The sequence below is a fragment of the Trachypithecus francoisi genome, unplaced genomic scaffold (assembly GCF_009764315.1).
Source record: "Trachypithecus francoisi isolate TF-2019V2 unplaced genomic scaffold, Tfra_2.0 Lachesis_group2, whole genome shotgun sequence".
Classification (NCBI taxonomy): domain Eukaryota; kingdom Metazoa; phylum Chordata; class Mammalia; order Primates; family Cercopithecidae; genus Trachypithecus; species Trachypithecus francoisi.
Window position 1 is genome coordinate 33,502,978 of NW_022681465.1, and position 20,668 is coordinate 33,523,645.

The following is a 20,668-nucleotide window of genomic DNA, read 5'->3' on the forward strand; positions in this document are numbered from 1 at the left end:
TGGCTGGGGAGACCTCAGGAAATTTACAATCATGGCAGATGGCAAAAGGGGAGCAGGCACATCTTACATGACCAGAGAAGGAGAACAGAGCAAAGGGAGAGGTGCTACACACTTTTAAACAACTAAATTTCATGAGAACCCACTTACTATCATTAGAACAGCAAGCGAGAAATCTGCCCCCATGACCCCATGATCAAATCACCTCCTACCAGGCCCCTCCTCCAACACTGGGGATTACAATTTGACATGAGATTTAGGCAGGGACACAAATCCAAACCATTTCAGGTACTTACTATGAATGGAACTTGAAGGACTGCAAGTTTCTCTGGGTGAGTCGGTGAATGAATGTGAAGGCCTAGGACATTACTATACACTACTGTAGACTTTATAAACATTGTGCATTAGGCTACAACAAATTGGTTTAAGAATTTTCTGGCAGGGCATGGTGGCTCACGCCTGTAATCCCAGCATTCTGGGAGGCCAAAGTGGGCGGATCACAAGGTCAGGAGATTGAGACCATCCTGGCTAACACGGTGAAATCCTGTCTCTACTAAAAAATACAAAAAAATTAGCAGGGCGTGGTGGCGGGAGGGGCACCTGTAATTCCAGCTACTTGGGAGGCTGAGGCGGGAGAATGGCTTCAACCTGGTAGGTGGAGCTTGCAGTGAGCCTAGATCACTCCACTGCACTCCAGCCTGGGCGACAGAGCAAGGCTCTATCTCAAAAAAAAAAAAAAAAAGAATTTTCTTTGTTCAATAATAAATTAACCTTAGCTTACTGTAACTTTTTACTTTATAAACGTATTAATTTTTAAACTTTTTGACTCATATAAAATTTAGCTTAAAAAACAAACATTGCATAATTGTATTAAAATATTTTCTTTATGTCTTTATTCTATAAGCATTTTTCTATTTTTATTTTTTATTTTTTTTTTTACTTTAAACATTTTTGTTAAAAACTAAGACACAAACACACACTTTAGCCCAGGTCTGCACAGGTCAAGATTATTTAATATCACTATCTTCCACTTCCACATCCTGTCCTCCTGGAAGGTGTTCAGGGACAATAACATGCATGGAGCTGTCATCTCCTACAACAATGCCTTCTTCTGAAATATCTCCCAAAGGACCTGCTGGAGGCTCTTTCACAATAAACCCTTTTTTTTTTTTTTTTAAGAAGTAGAAGTAGTACACTCTGAAATAATGATAAAAAGTATAGTATAGTAAATACATAAGCCAGTAACATAGTTGTTCATCATCATTATCAAGTATTATGTACTAAACAGAATTGTATGTGCTATACTTTTATATAACTGGCAATACAGCAGGTTTGTTAACACCAGAATCACCACAAAAATGTGCACGATGAATTCATGAAAGCTACATTACTAGGTGATAGGACTTTTTCAGCTTCATTATAATCTTTAGTCCATTTGATTGAAACATCATTATGAAGAACATAACTGTATATATAAAATTATTCTATTGACTGAAATATTCAAATACTATGTATTTGCCTTTTGAGATCTATTTGATACACCAAATATCCTACAGAGGGATATTTATGTATTAATACTTATAGAGGGATTATTCCTTTATAATTATATATAGAAATTTTAACCAACTTCACTGAATTTTTTTCTTTTTTTTTGAGAAAGGGTCTCACTCTGTCATACAGACTGGAATACAATGACACAATCATAGTTCACTGCAGCTCCAACTCCCTGGGCTCAAGTGAGCCTCCTGTCACAGCCTCCTGAGTAGCTAGGACTACAGACACACACCACCACACCCAGCTAATTGTTCTACATTTTTTGTGGAGATGGGGGTCTCTCCATGTTGCCCAGGCTGATCTCAAACTCCTGGCCTCAAGCAATCCTCCTGCCTCAGTCTCCCACAATGCTGATTACCGGTGTGAGCCACTGCATGCAGCCCACTTTGAATTTTTATTTTAAATGTTTGACAGTGATGGTATCTTATGACTACAGTGTATAAATTTTTCTCTCTCTTAGCAAATTGTGCCTTTAATAATTACTAGTTTCTTTTAAAGACAAAATTATAAAGGTAAAGGTTCTGAAAACTTCATCTGTTTATAGCTCTATTTCTAGAATGGTAGCTTTACAGGAATTCTAAACTTTTGTTTCCAAGTCTTTCTCCCCACCTCTTGAGCTACATTCTTCAAATCCTACTGCCTCCACAAATATTTTCTGAATAAAGCAAGAGAGAAATGTAGATTCTAACCCATTTCCATAATGTGCTCTAGAAAATTATGATTGCAGTCCTGACTAAAATATTGTTGCAATTACTCTCTTTATTAGCAAGTTGATCCTCGGTAATTCTTTATTTCAAGTATTCTAATGTATTTATCACATAGGGCCTTGCATTAGCTACTTGATAACATTTCTTAACTAATCCATTGTAATGTAGTTCAGGACAGAAATATTAATAACTAAATTTACTGAGCATTTATTGGGCTTTACACATATTAATTTACTTAACTGCAATCCTATCAGATAGGAACTATTATTATCCCACTTTTACAGATGAGAAAACTAAAGCATACTATGGTTTAGTATCTTGCCTAAGGTCTTGCAGCCAGCAAGTGGTTGGACAGAGTGCTGATTTGTTTTGTATCTATAATGACTGACAAATATTATCTCCTTGACTAAACCCTAGCCAGGCTCCTCCAAGCCCTCTTCTTGACTAGGCCTCCACCTTGGCTTATAAAGACTTGAACAAACACTAACAGTTTCTAACAGCTCAATGCCATATCCCTAAGATGACTCTAGCTCCGCTTAAAGCGCTTGCTTGATAAAACTCAAGGCTGCCAAAAAAATCTACCGTTTGCTCCAGCCAATACCTGAGAATAGAGCCATTGTCTTCCAGTCTCTGTGGTGGGATGGAATCATAGCTTCAATAATTTCCAGCTAGCAAACACAGCTGGTCCAATTGGGTTTACGCCAACTAACCCTTTGTAATGTTTCACTTCCCCAACTCTACTGAGACCCTACTTACTACTTTTTCCTATTCCCTAATTCTCCCTTTAAAATGCCCAGTTATTTCTGTACAAATCCATTGTTGATTAAAATCTGTCCCCACCACTTTAGGAATGTCCAGCTTTATCTTTGGCACTATTTATAACACAGAAATGAGAGATGAGAGACACAAAAGTGGGAAAGGAGGCCAGGAAAGATGCAGGGCTTTGGAAGGAGGTATATAGTCTTGGGCTTTACATGTGAGTGGTGCAGGAAACTCTTCAAGGGTATTAGTAGAAGAGTAATGTGTTCTGACTTCCGTTTTAATAGAATCTTTGTGGCTACTGAGTGGAGCACAGATTGCAGGGGTGCACGGGTACAAGGTAGGTCAGTTAGGAGGGATATTGTAGTAATCCAGGAAAGAGAGGATGGTGCTTGGGCCAGAGTTGAAAAGATGGCTGTTGTGAGAAAAGGCTGGAATTTGGATATATTTGGAAGATAAGATGAACAGGATTTACTAGCATATTGTTTACAGGCTATGAGGGAGAAAAGAACCATAAATAAAGACTCTAGTGTATTTGGCCAAGAGAAATTACAACACAGGAATTGCCATCTAGTGAGGTGGAAAGCTCTGAAATACAATATTCCAAATAAGAGAACTCTTGTTTATAATAATTTACTCATGAAAACTGAATAGGTAACTAAGGAACAAAGATCAAAGCACTGTTAACCTTGCATTGGTATTTTTATTCTTTATGTTCTGTAAGTCAGAAGACACCGTTTATGAGATGCCAAATGTTAAATCCATTTATTAGCCTAAATGGCATATGCAATTGTTTCTATCAGGGATTGGGAAACTACAGCCTGTGGGCTGGCTGCCTCTTCTAGTAAACACAGTTTTCCATTGAAACAAAGCCAAGCCATTCATTTACATAGTATCTATAGCTGCTTTCTAACTACAACAGTCAAAACAGAACCTATATGGCTCACAAGTTGAAAATACTTACTATATGACACTTCTTTAAGAAAGAATCTGCTAACCTCTAGTTTAGATTTAGATAAGAATAACAACAAAAAAAAATTCTTGATTGCAAAGTGAGTCTTTGCAATCACTTTTAACAGCCAAGTGACCAAGAATATCTTGCCAGTATTCAAATTAGTAGCATGTCTTTCTCTATAGGCATTAGAATATATAAGAAAAAGTTACTCAAGGATTGAGGATGGGCTGGGCACAGTGGCCCATACCTGTAATCCCAGCACTTTGGGAGACCGAGGCAGGAGGATCACTTGATCTCAGGAGTTTGAGACCAGCCTGGGAAACATAGCAAAACCCCATCTCTAAAAGAAATTTAAAAATTAAGCTGGGTATGGTGGTGTGCGCCTGCAGTTCCAGCTACTCAGGAGGCTGAGATGGGAGGATCCTTTGAGCCCAGGAGGTTGAGGTAGCAGTGAGCTTTGATTGTATCATTGCATTCAGCCTGGGTGACACAGTGAGATCCTACCTCAAATAATAATAATAATAATTTAGAATGAAGCCAGTAATGTATATTTTGCTTAAAGAAAGAGAGCTTATATTTTACAATATATGTAGAATAAAATATATGTGTGTGTGTGTATATATATACACACACCTGCACAAAAACACATATAATAAAATTCTGTGGGAGACAGATCAGTAACAGATTGGCAGCACAGAATTATAAAATGAGCCATGGGTTTCAGATTCAAGTAAATCTATATTTAAATCCTTATCCTCTTATATACTGGTTATTTGCTATGAACAGGTTATTAATCTCTTCTGGTTTCAATTTTTAATATAAAAAGTGGGGATAATAATGCCTTGAACACAGACTTTTTATCGGAATCAATGAGACAATGTATGTAAAGTGCCCAATTTAGTAGTGTTACATAATGAAAACTCAGTATATCTTCTCCTTTAAAATATTTACTCGAAAAATAAAAATAAAAAACAAAAGGACTCTGAACCTTATTGAGAAAATAGGTGATCATGAGGAGTCTTTTGCACTGTAGCTAATTTTAAAATATTCTCAAGCATTGTGTTAATTCAAACATACTCAAAATTGATTGAAAATAAATACTCTCTTCTGTTTCTCATTTTTTATAAAGAAAGGAAAAAAAATGGTCAAGGTATAATCATACTTGCAGTTCTGAACCCAGATATGTGGCATGTTTCTATTATCCCCACAGAAAAAAAATCATTGTTAATAGTTCAATCATATCTTCCCTAAGTGGACATTAAATAAGTTTCAGTAAAAACAAAGAGGAAGCATCATAATTTAAATTTAAATTGACAGTGAATGACATGTGACTTTGTCATTTACAAAAGCCATTTAGCATTTTTGTAATCTACTTAATTCATATAATTGACGCTTGCCAATAAAGTAGAGTAAATATACAAATATATCTAATCTAAGATTTTGACGTGTATTGTTTTAAATGACATCAGTCCTGAGCTTTCAAAATAGAGAGGGAAAAAAGAATGAATGTGTGGCAGTTAAATAAACAAAAAAAGGGCTGGTGGTCATCCTTTCTAATAATCACGCTACTTTCTTTGCTATTAGCTTTCCCATTGGCAAAATGGAGATAATATTAGTTTCTCAATTTGGGGAGGGAGGAGATATAGCATTTTAATTTATTTTGTTGCTCTATTCACAAATCTTGTAATTTTATACACATTGCATAAGTCTTTCTAAATAAAAAGTAAATGCTAGTCTAGAACTAGGATGTTTCTCAACATGCCTCCTTCAATAGGAAGATCACCATGCCAGTTTTATTTTCTGTGAAAGGAGAAAAAAAAATAGAAGAAAAAGAAACACTAAAAGCCATGACTCATATTCATTTTAAGACAAAGACTTAATGCAATCAATCTTCACCCAGGGTTGTTCTTTCTAGAGACCGGCCACTGGAGTGACTTTTATCTTTCACATTCATGGCAGATGTCGCTTACGGGTCGCTGCACCCTTTCCCATCAAGCCCCAATGTGATCCCATAAGTCTTAAGACTTTCCAGGTAGTTCTTCCCAATCAAATGTATTTGGCTCAAAAAGTAACCCTCATTTGCTATGTCTCTTCTACTGTACAGATTCAATTAGATGAGGGTGGGACCTATAGTGGTGGACAGATCACAGCACTAGGGAAGGTAGGCTGGACCATGGCTGTTGACCACACAGAGGTGATAAGGAAATCCGTGTGGCTCCTGGAGTTGGATGGTGATCTTCTTTAGGTGCTTCCCAACAACCGCACAGCTGCTTCGTGAAGAGCTTGGATCCATTTACTCCAAAAGAGGTATAAGAGATATCCTACCAGCTGGTGCCCAAAAGGCTATTGGTTTTCTCCCCTTCTGCAGTGAGGTTTAAACTGAAAGTCAAGCTAGCCTATGAGGGGAAACAGAAAAATGGTGGTGTGGGGTGTCTCCCTTCCTTTTATTCTCATGTCCAAGAGAAAGCTTGAAATTTTAATTTCAAAAGAATACAAATATTATGTACTAACAACCAGAGAGAAGATAAGGAAATCACAACCCCTAAAGTACTAAAAACTATTCCAGTAAAGTCTCATTTTTTTTTTCTGGATTTCTTGCTAATTTTTTCTTTTTTGTAACTTTTATTTTAGGTTCAGGAGTACATGTGCAGGTTTGCTATAAAGGTAAATTGTGTGTCATGGGGGTTTGGTGTACAGATTATTCCATCACCCAGGTAAAAGTATCAGTAGGCTGTAGTTAGTTCTTTAATCCTCTCCCTCTTTCCACCCTCCACCCTCAAGTAGGCCCCATTGCTAATTGTACTCTGAGTTTTCAGCACTGACTGAGGATACGTACATCTTTTTAACACAATGATGGAATTTAAAAATAACCTAACGTTATCATAGCCTCAAAACTAGACAAAAGCCAAGCTTCTGAACAACTAAGTAACGTACATACAAAGTCTAATTTAATTGGTATTCTGAATTTAATTTAAAAAATCTATATTTAACTTGTATATTACCTCTGATTGTCTTATATAGCTTAAGAACTTACAAGTGCAAACAAATTTGCAAAAAATACATGATTTTACAAAATAAATATCTTCCTTCATATATATACACACATATATATATAAAACAAAAGGTTTCAAACCGATGAGACTTCTTTTAATAACTTCTCCAAGCAATATAAAGATGTATAATAATTTCTGAGAAAAGCATATACATTCTCAGTGTTCCTTTCATTCTCTTATGATAGGGCCATTTTTAATGAAAACAACCAATACTTAAGGATACTGAAAGATTTACTTCTTTGCATACTTTATCCTTTATCCAAGGTTTCTCTTGCCTAGGTTTGTATTTTCTATTTTCTTCATTTGGTTCATTTTCGTTTCCTTCACAATTACTGCAATGTCTTAGCTTCTCCATGAAGCCATTGCTAAAAGCCTAAGGGTTAGCAATTTCTTTCTAATGTCAAGGTGCATTCACATTTCCCTGAACACACATAATAATAATATTAGTATACATTTTCTGAGATCTTACCATGTGCAAGGCAACTGAACATCATGTCACTCAGTCTTCAGAACAACCTTGGTAGTGAAGGATAATAAACTATTATTATCCTTTCTATAGAAGAAAGAACAGAACTAGCTGGTTAAGAAACAAATCTGAGTTGAGACTGCCAGAGCTGAGGCCAGATTCTGTCAGCCTAGCCCTAATGCCTCTGTTCTAACCCCTGGATTTGAGTTAGATTTAGGCAATAAACTTTATGGAAAATCATTGTAATTATACCTTTATTTATTTTAAAATCAAACACCCAAGGGATAGTTAACATGTCAAATTGATATCACCGTACTATGACCATGAACTGGCAGTTTATCAAATCCTTTTGTTTTTTGATATGACAGTTGGTGACAGCAAAAGTCCAGAGGGTCCTGGGTGAGAAAGGGAATAAAGAAAGAAACAGTGCTAAAAGAGAAGTCTCAAGATATCACCACTTCATGTCCCTGCTGGATTTGAAGCCAGTGCCACGGAACACCAGATCCTGACTTTCTCTCTATGATAGGCTATTTAAAAGCTGTCTACTCTTCTCTCTAATCTTCCCAAAGGCTGGAAAAACACCGATTAACAGAGATTAAACACTGATTATCCATTTCTACAAAAAGATGAAAACTATTTTCAAATTTTTTAAGTCAGAGAAGAGACAGAATGAGCTCATTTTGATTATAAAATTGATATTGCAACAGAAAATAAACCACTTTTTCCGAACTTACTGGGTCTAGTTTAATAGGAGAAATGTTTAATTGCCACTTTAAAGTCCTGTGGTATGGCAGACTGGCAACTCAGAGGCCTGACATGACTGGATATCCTTGATAAGACACTAATCTAGGCTTGTATTCCATCTGTAAAATTAGTTAGTTGCACTATCTGTCTAAGGTTATTTCCACCTCTGTTCTACATCTGCTTGTTTCTCTATCTAAGCCTACCTAACAACCTCAAGTTTTCCAAAGAAAGGATACACATCAGACGTATTGATGTAGCTTTCATTATTGCCAAAACTTAAGATGTACTTTATTTTTAAAAAATCTTGTGGAATGAATACATTTCTTTAATTAACATGTCTCTCAATTCCCAACTCAAGTTCTTGTTTCTCTGTTCCTTCTTTCTTTTAGAGTTTGTTGCTCTTCTTGATTGTCTGCCATCAAAAAAAAAAAAAAAAAAAAATCCTCTGCCATTTAACTCAATGTCTTTCTTTGTTTTTACATTTTCCTTCATCCTCTTTTCTTTCAGGATTTTTAAACGTTCTATCTTCATAGTCTAGTTATTCCTGAATTTTTTCCTTTTATTTTTGTTCTGGATCATTCTATTTTCTTGGACCATTTTTTCATTTTGTTTTTTGGTCAACTCTTCTTATTTCCCTTCTACCTTTTGTTTCTTCCCTCTAATACTTTTTCATTATTCTTTCTTGCTTTTTTTTCACCTCTATTCCTCTTAAGGACTTGTGTAAAACTTTGGTTTTACCTTCATTTTAAGAAAATAATACTTTCTTCAAAAGTACGTATGGCATCAAAGCTCTTGGTCTTCCTCAGTGGAACACCAAATTCAGAAGGAAAGAGGTTCTGAAGGTTCTGTATCTACCTCTTCCTGGGCATATTCAATGGAGAGTCTACCATTTCTCATAAAAGTTTACAAAGTATAAGATCTGAATGTTAGCTGAACTAAGTTACATACTCATGGCACACGGCCAGTAGAGTGATGGGGAAAAAATGGAAGAAATACTCAACAAGCAGTTCTGAGCTGTCAGGCACAGCAACTGAATCACTTACCCAGTAATTTCAGTTGCAAGTAAGACAAAACTCAACTCAACTTTATTGAAACAAGAAAGGCTAACGTAAGTGAACACTGCATAATTAGTGATGTCACCAAGTATCTACATTCTTTCAATCTCTCTGCCTTGCCCTCTATGGTGTTAGTTTTATTCTAGGCATGGCTCCCTCATGAACTCAGCAGACCCTAGCATACAAGCCTACTGCTTACATGCAACAGAAAAATACATTCTCAGTAAAAGTCCTAAGATTTGAATAGTCTAAATCACACACTTTCTTTTGAACCAATCATTGTGGAAAGGGAGGTGGGATACAGTCAATTATCAATCATGGTCCATGTGTTCCATCTCTGGAGCCTGGGTAGGAAGCTCTTGGGAATGACATGGTCTCAGAGAAGGAGCAAGGAGGCACCCAGCTATTTGCCTGGAAAGGCAACCAGTAAATGTGCACTGCATGAGGCAAAGGTGAATATAGATAGCGCAAAATAAAAAGCAATTATTTTTTTTTTTTTTTTTTTTTTTGAGACGGAGTCTCGCTCTGTCGCCCAGGCTGGAGTGCTGTGGCCGGATCTCGGCTCACTGCAAGCTCCGCCTCCCGGGTTCACGCCATTCTCCTGCCTCAGCCTCCCGAGCAGCTGGGACTACAGGCGCCCACCACCTCGCCCGGCTAGTTTTTTGTATTTTTTAGTAGAGATGGGGTTTCACCGTGGTAGCCAGGATGGTCTCGATCTCCTGACCTCGTGATCCACCCGACTCGGCCTCCCAAAGTGCTGGGATTACAGGCTTGAGCCACCGCGCCCGGCCTATAAAAAGCAATTATTTAAACAATGTATGTTCTTTCCCCGTGGAGTTATTTTGATAACTGTAGATTATAAAAATGAATGAATACATTTTACTTTATGAAAATGGAACTCCTCTATGTCCTTTTTTTTTTTTTTTTTTTTTGAGACAGAGTCTTGCTGTGTTGCCCGGGCTGGAGTGCAGTGGCCGGATCTCAGCTCACTGCAAGCTCCGTCTCCCGGATTCACGCCATTCTCCTGCCTCAGCCTCCCAAGTAGCTGGGACTACAGGCGCCCACTACCTCGCCCGGCTAGTTTTTTGTATTTTTTAGTAGAGACGGGGTTTCACCGTGTTAGCCAGGATGGTCTCGATCTCCTGACCTTGTGATCCGCCCGTCTCGGCCTCCCAAAGTGCTGGGATTACAGGCTTGAGCCACCGCGCCCGGCCCTCTATGTCCTTTTATAATCAATTCCTCTAAGACCTCTTTCTGAGATTACTGACCCCACTGCAGTTGCCCATTATTATTAAGTAATTTAAATATTATTACTCTTAAATAATGAGAAGAAAGAATAACAATAATAATGAGCCACAACAAAAGACTATTTGATAAAATAATATTCTTGTGGGAAAAGAGTGCTTGAAAACCCAATTAGTGGATATTTTTAAAGAAATACATTCAGTTCAAGCAAATATAGGGGGAAACCCCACTTTTTAAAGTGAGAAAAGAGGCACGCTTCATAAGTGAGCAACTGTTGTTCTTCTCTACTAGTCTCAATCTCATCACACTTTTTGTGGTTAAATACTAAATAAAAAGCTTATGAAATTAAAAGCTAGCACAGTCACAATTGAAAAAGTCATCTGCATGGTCATTTGGCGATGAGGAGGGAGTGAAAGTCATTTTTACAGTGGTAGTTATTTACAGACAATCATACACAGGTCTTCAAATAAATGAATGCCAATTCTTAGTCCCGAAAAAAGGCCCATGCGTATTCTCTAGAGCTTTTGGATGTCAATTGCAAAGGGAATTCTGCCCAATAAGTAGAATACAAATACCTTTATTTTCCTAGTACTGAAAATAAAATAAAAAAGAAAAGAAAAATGGAATGTTATCTGCAACAGTGAGTCATCAGCCACTGCAGCTCTACAACATCCAGGTCTTTCCCTGTCTCTGCAGCCCTTCAAAAGAAGAGGACTATCTTTTAACGACACACATAAATCCCTGCACTGCCTGGCTGCAAAGCATAATTAATTGTAGCCTTTTTATGCTTAATGAAACACCTTGCACACATGACAGCAGTGGGCTTGAGCTTCTTGTGTGTACCTAAAAGAGGGAAAGCCTTAGCAACAACCTAGTTCTACTCAAAATGCTCTGTAAGTCAGACTTATATGAGCTTTGCCATTATTTCAAAATACATCTCTTATATCAAGCAACTTAGGCTAAAGAAAACTCACAATCAGCCACCTGTATGAACAGTTTTCTTAACTTTTAAAAGTGTGGAATGTTTTGTTTTTCAAATTCTTAGCAGTAAAAGCATTTTTATTTCTTTACTTGTGGTTGCAATAAAAGGATACTTAAAGTAGCTAAATGCAGCTGCTCAATATCATTTTCCTTTATTAGAATAATTTTTCATATTTTAATGCATACTTGCATGCTGCATTACAGAGGCTAACTACTCCACAGAGAATCTCAAAATGTAAATTTTCGACATTCCATTTCAAACCACAAATGACAATATAAGTAAAATTTTAAAAACAAAATTTAAGTGAAAGATTCACCTTGAAAGACTTAACCCTCTTTATAATACTCAATTATTCTAGCCTTAGCTGGATTCTTGAAAGCAAATGCATATGTTTAAGGAAGTTACTACAGCTGTGAATGCAGTTTCCTTACTTTAACTATAGATTGTATGCAGAACAAGTGAATAAGAAAGACAGAATTCCTCTCACCTGTTTAGGTATAACCCCAGGCATGCGAATATCCAATGCAAAATCTGATGAATCAATAGGAATTATCGGTCTGGTGGTACCAAGACATTCACTGGAAAATGGTCTGGTAGTTTCTTTAAACCTTAAAAAAGAGGGCAATTTCAATATTCTTGAACATAATGGGATCTAAACTCAACATGAGAAGGGGAAAGAAAGGAATTCTGTGACCTTAAAGATGATTGATTTAAACCCAATGAAAACTCTAAAGATGTGATGACTATATAATTTTCTTAAACATACTCAGATTTTCATTTTATAGTCCAATAACAGTATATACCTAATTTGTAAACAAAATATAACCAATGCAATCAACCAGGCTACATCTAAAACTCCATTCAATAAAAACTTATATGTTTTTACTGAAAATTTATTTAAAAATTATGTCATATAAAAATATGTATGTCAAAACATATATTTGTTTCAAGTTAATGAAGATACAGTATTAATAAATTACAAATTATCACAGGCATGCCAATTTTCAAATGGCAGAAATATTAACCATAACCCAGTAAAAATTTTTGTAACTATTCTCGGTGTCCAGAATTACTAGCTAGAAACAAGAAAGTCAACCATAATGTTGCTAGGAGGCAGAGCTGTTAGGAGGAAGAAATAAAAGACTGCGATGTGAATTACAAATGTACAAGTACACAAATATTTAATAAGGTAATTATGAGGCGTTTGTATACAGCTCAGTGTTTCCTTGTGAGCTATTACAGTCTATGATCTGCTTCTCCTCGACACTGATGTATCTTTATATTTTATTCTTCGAGCTGTTATAAACAAGAAGGTATTCAAGTCTAAGCGATTATATTGTAGTTCCTGAAATACCTCCCCAAGAGGGAGTGATTAGTATTGGAAATCACAACTTCTAATTGGAGTTTTGAAAGCCAGAACTGCTTGGCTACAATACAGTGGGCTTTTTCTGCACAGGGGACTTCACAAGAAGTTACTGCGCTAAAATTCCAAGTCATTCCAGCAAAGAACATCAACCTCGTCTATTTTGCCAACACTCAGGTTCATAAAAGTGATTACATTTCTCAACAGCATGCACAGAAAGCACCCGAACAACGAACACCCACCTCTTAAAGACAGAAAGTGGGCTTCGGAAAGCCAAACAGCTGCTTGGAAAAACAAGGAGGAGAACTAGCAGGCTGGGGACGCGGCCAGCCATGTCCACGCCGCTCCGGCCCCGCCGGGAAAGGACCGGGCAGCGCAGAGCGGGGCTGGGGCCGGCGGTGGGGCAGCGGCGCCGCCAGCAACCGCTACTTCATGGCCCGGGCGCGGCGGGCGTCCTGCGGCGGTCACACACCATCCGCCCGCGAGAGCAGCAAGCTGGCCGCGGCGAGGCGTCTCGGTCACGAGCGGCGGGCAGAAAGCCGTAGGCAGGCGGGACTTTTGTCCGACCCGCAGGCGGAAGCTTTCCTCCCTCCAGCGCCGCTAGCGTGCCCTGGCGCTGGGGCTAGACGCGCGGGTGCCTTATCACTCCGGAATGACAGGGACTGTGAGGGGTATCACCCAAACCCGCGTCAGTCATCATTCAGAACCTGCAAAAATAGAAGCAGATAATGGATGACTAACACGTTACAGCATTTGTCCTCAGCAAATCCCAGCTGAGGTTCTTTAATAGATTAGTAGTTTCACAAGCTTGCGCCCAAGCCTGGGGAAAATGCTGGTCTGTTGAGCTCCCTCCCCCACAGCCAGCCCCCTAGATTTCACGAATCCCCACGGCGTAGCCCCTGTAGAGCCGGTGTTCTGTCTTTGCTTGCTCTTCCTCCCTCGGACCCACTCCTGTTTTCTTTTCCTACTTCTTCCCCCCTTTATCCCTCACAGCCACCCCACTCTGAATTTCTGCTTACTTCCTCTATCAGTTTTCTCTCAGCAAAAATGCTCTTAACACCTCTTTGCTGAATGTAAACATCATACAAATGACTGGCTAAGGCACAAGGAAACAAAACAAAACAAAACGAAGAGAGGCAAAGACAAAGCACTTGGATACCACAGTAATCAGATAGGAAAAGACTTTGAGAACAAAGGCATGTTTATATACATGCATCACAGAGCTATAGATCCAAGAGGAAAAGATACCTCCTACCAAGAACTCCCAAGGATCATCACAGAATTGCCCAAGTTCTCAGAATTATTTTAAAACAAACCAAAACTCTACAGCTAACATGATATACAAGATATAAATGCCCATTTAAAAATCCTGCATCTCGTATGCAAAATAATAATTTTGTACTTAAGGCATGCCTTCCAAAAGATATCCTTTCCAAAGTCTGGAGTTTTACAACATAATTAGAAAGAGTAGGGAGACTCTAAGCTGCCCCTCCAGATGAATTTTATCGACAAAGGTTATGATCAAGAACATCACATTAATACAAATGAGAGGCCATGAAGAACCAGTGTTACAGCTCAGTGTGTTATAAGAGGACTCAACTAGGCTAAACTTGAAAATATTCATATTTTGACTGAATATATTTAAGACTATGTATCAAACCTGCAAATTTTAGTCTGAAGGCATAAATTAAAACTGTATAATTCACAATATAAAAATACTGTACTTCCAAATAAAGAGATTAAAGTTTTATTTTAATCAGTAACTATAAACATGGTTCCAAGAATCTCAAATGAATTATATGGGAAGATGTGTAACAGTAAAAAGAAAAAATAAGGAAAAATCATATTGAAATACTTCACAGTAATACATCAGCCTCTGGAAATCACAAGATAGTGAAGCTAATCTAAAACAAAATGAAACAAAACAAAAACCTAGAGCCAAAACAAATAAAAAAGCACTAACCTTAAATGAAATGAGATTCTTCATGATCAGTGTTTTATAGATAGAAGAAACATACCATATACCAAATATAAATAAAACTTAACATCCAACCAATTCAAGGATGCTTGAGGCTCACCAGCAGTCAAAGACCAGCTAATTTACATAAGCAATGACATTTTTAAAAGACTGATTAATATTTGTTTGAACTGTCTCTTTGGCTTGCTGTTTGAGCTTTCAGAAACAAAAACCTTCAGCTTTATCCTTATCCTGTGGGTAAAGGAAAGAATTCCTCATGGAGGAAGAGAAACAATTGGCCTGAAGGCTATGCTATGGCCTTTGCTAGCAACAAAGTATAATCCTATCAAATGACAATACTTCACATTCACTGAAGTTCTTGTTTTTTTTAATATATATATATATATGTGTGAAGAAGGGGTTATATTTTAATATTTCATTCAGAACAGGATTCAAGGACAGTCCCTCTTCCAGTTGGCAAGGAGATTTGGTATTACACAAACACTTGAAAACAAATTAAGTATTAAAATTCTCTAACAGGAACACACCCTTAAGTACTAGCCTTTGAAAAAAATATTCCACTTATCTCTTTGATTTTATTACCTTTGATGTCCCTAAACCACCCACTTAAAGAAAAGGGAATTAAAGTTGTGGGTAGAAGCAAAGTTGGTATTTGTAGCCATGAATAGAACAAAAGGTCTTATAAAAATGAAAGCTAATTATGCTTCTTGTTTCTGGATGACTTGTAAGCTAAAGACAAAATACAAATCCTCATATGAAAAAAAAAAAGTCCACCCATTTTTTTTTTTATAATTCTGGATAATGTAGAACATATAATAATCACATTTTATTAGTACTCTTATTTAAGATTTAAAATTTTTAAATATATTTCGCTGAGATAATTCCTTCACTCATCAAAAAGAAAAAAAAAACCCTTAGTTTCAGTACTTCATACAAAAGATTGTAATACATACTGGAGTTTTATAAAATGAATAAAACTAAAAAAGAATATAGTCTATTAAGGGAGATGAGAACTTTACACAGTAACATAAGGTATATTTAGAATGTAGTATTCTATATGAGTACTATAAAAAGAGACTCAGAATTTTGAAGAAGGAAAACATCTTCAAAAGGAGGGCAAGAAAAAAGAAGAGTAAAGCAGTATTCAGTGGAAGGGGTGCCTATCGAGCACGCCTTGGAGGACAGTTGGAGTTTCCACTGTGGGAGGAGGACAATGAGCATTACAGGAACAGGGAAATGGCAGGAGCAAAGGAGCCCAGCTGGGGAACAGAGTATGTTCCTAAAGTAATAAAAGTTCTGCCTCCTAGACTCAAGCTGCAGGCCCAGATTTACTATTTTATTTGTAATACAAAGCAAATGTTCTGTTTACATATTCATAAAATCTTCAGGTAAGAATGATTTATAACCTATACCTATATGGATATTAATTCCAGGAGGAGTATTAGTAGTAGTTAAGTACAACTTAGTCCAGAGGACCATAAAACTAACTTGGCTCTTACAAAGTAGGCAGTCCATTCCTTCTAATTTTCATTAAAAAAAAAAAAAAAGATAGCTGGCATTTGTTACTGGTCAAAGAGCAAAATAAATATAATGGCCATTTTGACCATTCATTCGTGTATTCATTAATAAGAGACCCAGTACAGCATAGTGGGTACCTGTAAACTGAAGGAAAACTGCCTGATTCCTGGGTCCACTATGTATTAACTGTGTGAAAATAGACAAGTACCTAACCTCTCTAGCTTCAGTTTCTTCATCTGCAAAATGGACATAATCATATTACCTACCTCATTGGGCTGTTGCCAGGAAAAACTAAATTAGTACCCTTAGAACAGTGTTGGACACATAATAAATGTTCCCTATTATTGTTGCTGCAACAAATATATATTGAATGCCTGAGACTGAATGCTGGGGATGGTGATAATCAAGACAGATAAAGTTCCCACTCTTATAGAAATTACTTTCTGCTGGAGAAAAACAAATAAAAATGACTACCAAACTGTAAATTTCATTTTCTTTTAAGGGGATTTTATGCAGTTTCCTTGAATGACTTATGATTAAACTGACTAAAGGGTGCATATCCATTTACATAGCAATTTGACTTCTGAGGATTAATTCTTAGGCAAAAACTGAACAAGGCACAACTATGTTTATAAAAATGTTTATTAGTATTGTTCGTAATAACAAAGACCTGGATGTTTATAATGGCAAAAGAACTGAAAGCAATTTAAATGTCCTTCAGTAGGAGATTTGTGGGAAAAAAAACTTAGAGTTATAAAAACCAAAATACTATGCATCCCTTAAAAACAAAACAAAACAAAAAGACACTATGTGTCTATTTTTAAAGCCAAGGGCATTTATTTATTTATTTATTTATGTATGTATGTATGTATGTATGTATGTATTTTTGAGACGGGGTCTTACTCTGTAGCCCAGGCTGGAGTGCAGTGGTGCGATTTTGGCTCACTCCAACATCTGCCTCCCAGACTCAAGCAATCCTCCTGCTTCAGCCTCCCGAGTAGCTGGGACTACAGACATACACCACCATGCCCTGATAATATTTGTATTTTTTGTAGAGACAAGTTTTTGCCAAGTTTCGCAGGCTGGTCTCCAACTCCTGAGCTCACGTGATCTGCCTGTCTCAGCCTCCTAAAGTGCTCAGATTACAGGCATGAGCCACCACGTCTGGCCTCCAAAGGCATATCCTATAACATATTTTTTTGCATAGCTTACAAATTTTTAAAGAACCTGAAAATTATAGAAATGCTGCAAGTATAGTACAAATAACTTTTTTCCATAATCATTTTAGAGTTACTGACCTGGTGCTCCATCATTCCTAAACACTTTAGTGTGACGTCCTAAAAACGAATACATTCTGCTACATGACCTCAATAAAACCATCAAAATAAAAAAAATTCACGTGAATACATTACTAACATCTAATCCTCAGGTTCCAAACTTGCCCACTGTCCCAATAATGTCTTTTATTAGCAAAATCATCCAGTTCAGAATCAGGTGTTCCAAGGAAAGTTGTCATGTCTCCAGTCTGCTTCACTCCAGATAGTTTCTCAGTCTGTCTTTAGCTTTTATGACCTTGACTCTATGGAAGATTACAGGCTAGTTATTTTGCAGAATGCCTCTCAGTTAGTGTTTATTTTATGTTTCATTAGGACCAGATTCAGGTTATGCATCTTTGGCAGGAGTATGACGGAAATGATGGTGTGTTCTTCTCACTACATCTGTATTAATTGTCCATTGCTGCATATCTAATTACCCCAAAAACATAGTAAGTGAAAACAATAAGCATTATCTTTCATAGTTTCTGTGCATCAGGAAAAGCTTAGCTGGGAGGTTCTCTTACCAGGTTGTGGTTTAGATGTGAACCAGAACTGCATCCATCTGAAGGCTTGACTAGAGCTGGAAGATTTGCTTGCAAGGTAGCTTGCTCACATGGCTGGCAAGTTAGTGCTGGTTGTTGGCAGAAAACACATGTCCTCAATATGTGGCCTCTCTGTCAGGTTACTTGAGTGTCTTCACAACATGGCACCTGGCTTCCTCCAGAGGGAGCGGTCTCTTATTATGTAGCATCAGAAGCCACACACCATCATTTCTCTAACATCCTGCTGGCTATACAGGTCAGCCTCACCCACTGAAGGAGAAGACTACCCATGGCATGAATAGCTAGGTGGGGAGGACCATCGCTTGGAAGCTGTCTACCACAGCATTTTATTAAGTGGCCATGATTGTGACTTGTCTCATTACTGACAATATTAACTTTGACCATTTGATTAAGTTGATGTCTTCCAGCTGTTTCCACCATACTGTTAACTATTTTTTCCCTTTATAATTAATATGCTTTGGTGAAGAGGTTATTTTATTATTATTATTATTATTATTATTATTATTATCATCATCATCATTTTGAGACAGGGTCTTGCGCTCTGTTGCCCAGGCTGGAGTATAGTGGCATGATCTTAGCTCACTGCAACTTCCACCTCCTGGGCTCAGGCGATCCTTCTACCTCAGCCTCCCAAATAGCTGGGACCACAGGTGTGCACCACCACACCCGCCTAATGTTTTTTTTGTAGAGATAGGGTTTCACCATGTTTCCCAGGCTGGTCCCGAACTCCTGGACTCAAGCTTATTCGCCCACCTCACCCTTCCAAAGTGCTGGCCTTTGACATATTCCTACCATCCTTTGAACATTTCCTTGCTTTATGCCCCTTTTCCCACCTGGGCTCAAAGCCCTGCACCAGAACTTCCTCTTTGTGCTCTTTATTTCACCTGCCCTTTGTGAACACCTTATACCAGGCTGCGCACACATCCTCACCCTGTTTGGGCTCTGATACTCCATGTCAGGTCACCAACCCCATCATATGGATGCCTCCCTACCTAATATGGGCTCCAATGCCCCATGCCAGGCAACCCTTCCTCAATATCTACCCTGCTTTGCCCTAGATAGTTGCTTTAGGACTGAACTAGTCAGGAAGAAAAAAGACTTAAATTTTTAAACAGTTTATTATAGAACAGCATACTTATAGAGAGTCGTGTGTCACTTAACAATGGGGTTACGTCCTGAAAAATGCATTGTTATGTTAGGCCATTTCATTCTTGTGTGAACATCATTGAGTGTACTTACATAAACCTAGATGGTATAGCCTATGACACACCTAGGCTCTATATAGTCTATTGCTCCTAGGCTACAAACCTGTACAACATGTTATTATAGTGATTACTGGAAACAACTCTAACACAATGCTAAGTATCTGTGTATCTAAACATAGAAAAGGTACAGTACAAATATGGTATATAAGAAACGGTACATTTGTATACGGCACTTATAAATGGAGCTTCAGGACTGGAAGTTGCTCTGGGTGAGTCAGTGAGTAAGTGGTGAGTGAGAGGCCTAGGATATTACTGTGCACTACTATAGACTTTATAAAACTGTACAGGAGATTTTATGCAGTTTCCTTTAAGCTATACTCAATTTATTTTAAAAATCTTTCTTTAATAATAAATTAATCTTAGTGTAGTGTAGCTTTTTACTTTATAAACTTTTAAAAATTGTTTAACTTTTTAACTCTTTTGCAATAAAATTTAGCTTAAAAAGCAAATGTGTTGTACAATTATATAGAATATTTTCTTTCTTTATATCTTTATAAGTTTTAAAAAAATCTTTTTTAAACTTTTTAAGCTTTTTTTGTTAAAAGTGAAGACACACACACACACACACACACACACTAGCCTAGGCCTACACAAGATCAGGATGATCAATATTAGTTTTTCACTTCCACATCTTGTCCCATCAGAAGGTCTTCTGGGCGATGGCACACGGAACAGTCATCTCCTATGATAACAATGCCTTTTGAAATGCCTCCTGAAAACCCTGCCTCAGGCTGTTTTACAGTTAACATTTTTGTTGTTGTTGTTAAGTAGAAGGAGTGCACTCTAAAATAAAGATAAAAAAGTACAGTATTGTAAATGCATAAACCAATCATACAGTCGTTTATTATCATTATCAAGTATTATGTACTGCACATAATCGTATGTGCCAAACTTTTATGTGACTGGCAGGGCAGTAGGTTTGTTAACACCAGCATTACCACAAACACATGAGTAATGCGTTGACATTATGATGACTACAGTGTTACTAGGTGATAGGAATTTTTTTTTTTTTTTTTTTTTTGAGACGGAGTCTCGCTCTGTCGCCCAGGCTGGAGTGCAGTGGCCGGGTCTCAGCTCACTGCAAGCTCCGCCTCCTGGGTTCACGCCATTCTCCTGCCTCAGCCTTCCGAGTAGCTGGGACTACAGGC

General features: G+C 37.5%; 2 protein-coding genes across 17 annotated transcripts in view; one reads left to right on the forward strand and one right to left on the reverse strand.

The window, feature by feature from the left end:
• PAM (peptidylglycine alpha-amidating monooxygenase) overlaps nucleotides 1–13,589 on the reverse strand; it is a 174,924-nt gene extending 161,335 nt beyond the window's left edge. For 9 of the 16 annotated variants that reach the window (XM_033179022.1, XM_033179021.1, XM_033179018.1 and 6 more), the window contains exons 1-2: nucleotides 13,123–13,584; nucleotides 12,005–12,125 (exon numbers count right to left, since the gene is read on the reverse strand). In XM_033179022.1, coding sequence (XP_033034913.1) covers nucleotides 12,005–12,125; nucleotides 13,123–13,214 — 213 coding nt within the window. In that variant the 5' untranslated portion in view covers nucleotides 13,215–13,584. Of the gene's footprint in view, nucleotides 1–12,004; nucleotides 12,126–13,122 lie in introns of all 16 variants that reach the window. The other 7 variants (XM_033179016.1, XM_033179014.1, XM_033179013.1 and 4 more) reach the window with 3 other exon arrangements.
• Nucleotides 13,241–20,668, forward strand: part of LOC117066030 — a 111,974-nt gene continuing 104,546 nt past the window's right edge. The window contains exon 1 of the mRNA XM_033181537.1: nucleotides 13,241–13,584. Within this exon, the coding sequence (XP_033037428.1) occupies nucleotides 13,313–13,584 (272 nt within the window). The 5' untranslated portion in view covers nucleotides 13,241–13,312. The remainder of the gene's footprint in view (nucleotides 13,585–20,668) is intronic.